The sequence below is a fragment of the Limanda limanda genome, chromosome 3, assembly GCF_963576545.1.
Source record: "Limanda limanda chromosome 3, fLimLim1.1, whole genome shotgun sequence".
NCBI classification, from domain to species: Eukaryota; Metazoa; Chordata; class Actinopteri; order Pleuronectiformes; family Pleuronectidae; genus Limanda; species Limanda limanda.
The window spans coordinates 33,387,455-33,391,359 of NC_083638.1; the positions used below are offsets into that span (position 1 = coordinate 33,387,455).

General features: G+C 39.6%; 1 protein-coding gene across 1 annotated transcript; it reads right to left on the reverse strand.

Moving 5' to 3' along the window:
* Window positions 1-223: 223 nt before the first annotated feature.
* fgf4 (fibroblast growth factor 4) lies at window positions 224-3,905 on the reverse strand. Its single transcript, XM_061068767.1, has 3 exons — window positions 3,512-3,905; window positions 2,046-2,149; window positions 224-400 (listed from the first exon to the last, which is right to left on the reverse strand). The coding sequence occupies exons 1-3, from the start codon at window positions 3,903-3,905 to the stop codon at window positions 224-226; spliced, it is 675 nt and encodes a 224-aa protein (XP_060924750.1).

Consider the following 3,905-nt stretch of genomic DNA (forward strand, 5'->3'; position numbering starts at 1 on the left):
CTGATAAATTAAAAAAATTTAAACAAATAAGTCTGATCCCCCACAATAAAATGAAAACTCCTAAAAATACAAAACTGTCGTTAAACATAAATTAGAAAAAAGGAATATACATATAAAAAGATCAAATATCATACACTTGCATAACGCTTGGAGTGAAAGTGCATCATAGTTTGGAGTTCCCTCCCTCCTGCTGCCTCCACATTGAGGTGAAGTCTATTTATGATTATATTCTTGGTAAGAAATGTGTCACCGTCATGGCGGGGCACACTCGGTTTCCTCTTTTTGTTTTGCCGTTCTTACTCAGGCCGATGTACATCCCTGCGTAGGCCACCGACTCGTAGGCGTTGTAGTTGTTGGCGAGGAGATTCTCTCTGAACTTGCACTCATTGTTGTAGTGTAACTGGAAGAGGGAAGAGGCAGATAGAGGGATTATTTAAAATGTTAATTGTTTCAAGGCAAAGAGAAGACAAAGATTCTAGGGACATTTTGGGGGAAATGTTAAGACTGTATTGTTCAATGTGATAATTATCAAACAATGACTTTATTTCTCACTGCAGGACTATTGTACAGCAGTTGTTCCTGTCAGAGATTGTATGAGAAAGGGTAAATTATGTGAGTGCAGTCAGACATCATCCTCTCTGACTGTGCTCTTTTCTCTCACTGAGAGGAATAACAATTAATGGCCTTTTCCAACTGAATTTAGTAATTAACCAACTTTGAGATTCAACTACCTAAGTTCAAACTAGAGAATGACTAAAATGTCTGAAGGAGTACAAGCTTAGATAATGTGTAAATCACTTGATGGCAACCATGGTAACATCAGTTATCAGGGTAAAACAACACATTTTTATAAAACTTAACTGCTGGTACTTTGTAGAGGAATTACTTTTTTTTCATTTAGATTTACATATGGAGAAATGTGTGTTTCAGAGTTGGTGGTAATCATGCATTTCCAAGGAACTTTACTGGCATTTTTTCGCCTTTTAAAATATGTTGGGTTATTTGTGTAGTTCATTTGATCAGTTTTCCTTATTGTTAAACAACACTTTGACTTTGCTTAATTTTGATCCAATCAGTAACTGGATTTGTTTTGTGTATTTTCTGAAACCCGGGCTTGAACCCCACCGTGATTTTCAAAAAGTTTGAGAAAGTTTTGTTAGAGAAATTTAAAATGGTACATATATTCTTAAGTAGAAACGAAGAGTGACTTGAATAATATTAAGGGAAGTCACTCAAGACCAAGACTATAGTTCGTATTGACAACACTGTGTGAACAATTGGGACGGTTTTATATATTGGTTTTAGAACTTTTTTTGAATGTTGACACCATGTATGCCATGCTAGAACAGCAAAGAAGGTAAATTCTTGAGGCTACAATAGTGTATAAAGTGTAAGTGATATAGAGCGAGATTGTATCCTTGAATGACACTGTATCAGGCCAACTGAGCGAACTGCTGTGACACTACCCAGCCAGAGGGGGGAGGGACGTCCTACCTTCTGTGGTGAGTTTTTTTACCTGTCTGCCATCTTGCTGCCCGCCCTTCAATTATACTACCTGCTTCGCTCAGATTTTGTTACCTGAATTTCATGGTAGTGTAAGCTAACTCTGCTGACCTGTTGGAAGATACAGGGATTCTAACTAGTAGTCAGGTTTTTAGGTAAGAGTCAATTCTTCAGACCGTATATAATATATGCTGTATTGTATATGAATTGCAGTTTATGTGTTTCACTATGCAGTAAATGTATGTCATGTTTTCCCTGTGTTGAGTCTCCTTACTGATATTCAGGTCCAGGGATCCTGCTTAGTGCTTCTGATGCTGCTCCACATTTACTCTCTTATTCAAGGTTTTTAAGTGTTACAAAGGGACACACCAGCAAAAAAATTATTAAAGAATTAAAACACCTGACACTTTTTGTTGGATCTGGGAAACAGAGCAAAATTGGTGAAATTGCAAGTAAAAGTCTTTGTTTTCTAAAAAACGTTGTGTGTGTGTGTTTGTTTACGGGTGTTTGATACAGTGATGTGACAGTGTTCGTTCACTCACAGATCCATAGAGTTTTCCTCGTCGGTTCATGGCCACAAATAATTCACTGCGCACACCCAGCAGAGTTACAACTCCCCTCTCCACTGGAGAGATCTGCAGAAGACCTTCAGGAGAAACAGACCACACACTGAAACATGCTGGTCTGATAGCTGGATCTGATTCTCAGTGACTCTGACATTGCTCTGAGTCGCAGATGACGAGCTGGACAGTCTGGAGCTCAACAGAAAGCTAAATAATTCCTTCTTTATCTGAGATTCTTGCAATAACAAATCACCTGTCTAAATATGTGTCAGGTGCTGCAAGGTTTGTCAACTATTTGAAGCTGACTTATATGACAGTTTACATTTAAGTTATTGGCTAATTCATATGTGAAACTAATTATGTCTAGTGTTAAAAACTATCAAAGTGCTGATTCAAACTAGATCATTTTTTACATTAAAGTAAAGAAATCCGGATCAAACTAGGCTTCATCAAGTCATTTTATGCAAACCTCCACACTGGGATTCAAATCTTTAAAAAAAAGTATGAAATTCAGTTCAGTTATTTTTTGTGTTTTTTTCACATTAACATTTATTAATTTTGAAGTCAAAGAAGCTAATTCTTCAATCAACTGACCAAATAACGATTATGTACTTTTGTAGTTCTGTGGATATAAGCTAAATTATATTAACTGCAGAAAAATTTGACTGTTGACTGAACCCTATAGGCTAGTCTAACTTGGCCTTGGCTAGGTATTCTTTGTCATGCTCTAATGTGAAAATGCTTACAGTGGCGTGAATTCCTCGCGGAGACATTCTGTAATGTATCTCCCTGAATTTGTATGCCTTGTCTCAAAATAGTAGCCTACACAGGCTGCAAAATAGAGAAAACAAGTTTTAGGTTCCACAGCTCACATTGTGTCACTTTGATGGGACCACAATTCACAAACAGGGCATTACAGGGATTAGATTTGACATGTAAGCCAAATAAATGTTTGTTATCTTCATGTCTGCACATGTGACTAGGACTTTGCCTGGGCCGGACCGATGGGGTTAATCTATCCTAACAGATGGGTCCATGCTCTGTGTCCTAACTTTAGGTGCTGGCTGGCCACCGGCCTGGATCACAGCAAGCTCTGGTTACACACAAGGCAGAAAGCACCAGCACATAGAGTATGTGCTCATGGGGCACTGTGGATGAATTCCAGATGTTCGCACCAAAGCATGGACTAATAACTTAGCTGTTCACTGACAAGAATGAGCATCATCTTCTTCAGAAGCCTATGATCTCTGAGAGTTTAAGCATTCATTTACTAACAAGAAACCAGATAAGAACAATGTCAATGAAGTAATTTAGCTCCTGAAGACTTCTCATTTCTTCAAAACTCATAAATCAACAGTGAGTTTCTTCGCTCTAAAACCAATAACTGCCAAAGGTGGCTAAACCAATTATCAGTTTCTTATCTATAAATAATTGACACAACTTACTGTAACCATTCTCATTATGTATCCCCGTTATTCTACCGTCCGGTAACACCTGAATGTGAAAGCCAATCCCAACGTTGCAATAGAGGCGCCGCAACCTTTTAATTCCCAAGAGGTAGTCACTGTCCCGGCTGATCTCCTCCCGCTTCTCTCCCGGGATCCGTGCCAAAGACCGGGAGTAGAGGGCCTCCCAGCGGTCCGCTGTTCGGTTCAGGCTGGGGGCGTATCCCGCCAGTCCAGTCACCAGGCCCAGGACCAGGACAGTCCGCAGAGCCGCCAAGGAGCCCATCTTGGGTCTGGCTCTGAAAACGGCCGACAGGCGTTTGCCTTTCCAATGAAGCGAGAATAAAAATAAGAAGCGGTGCGGCAGAGAGGATAGTGTGTAAGTTGCACTCAT

Coding starts and splice junctions, on each gene's coding strand:
- fgf4 (XM_061068767.1), bottom strand. CDS start 3,905: ATGAGTGCAACTTACACACTATCCTCTCTGCCGCACCGCTTCTTATTT. Junction 2,150..3,511: donor ACATAATGAGAATGGTTACA/GTAAGTTGTGTC, acceptor TTTCTCCTGAAG/GTCTTCTGCAGATCTCTCCA. Junction 401..2,045: donor GAGGAAAACTCTATGGATCT/GTGAGTGAACGA, acceptor TCCCTCTTCCAG/TTACACTACAACAATGAGTG.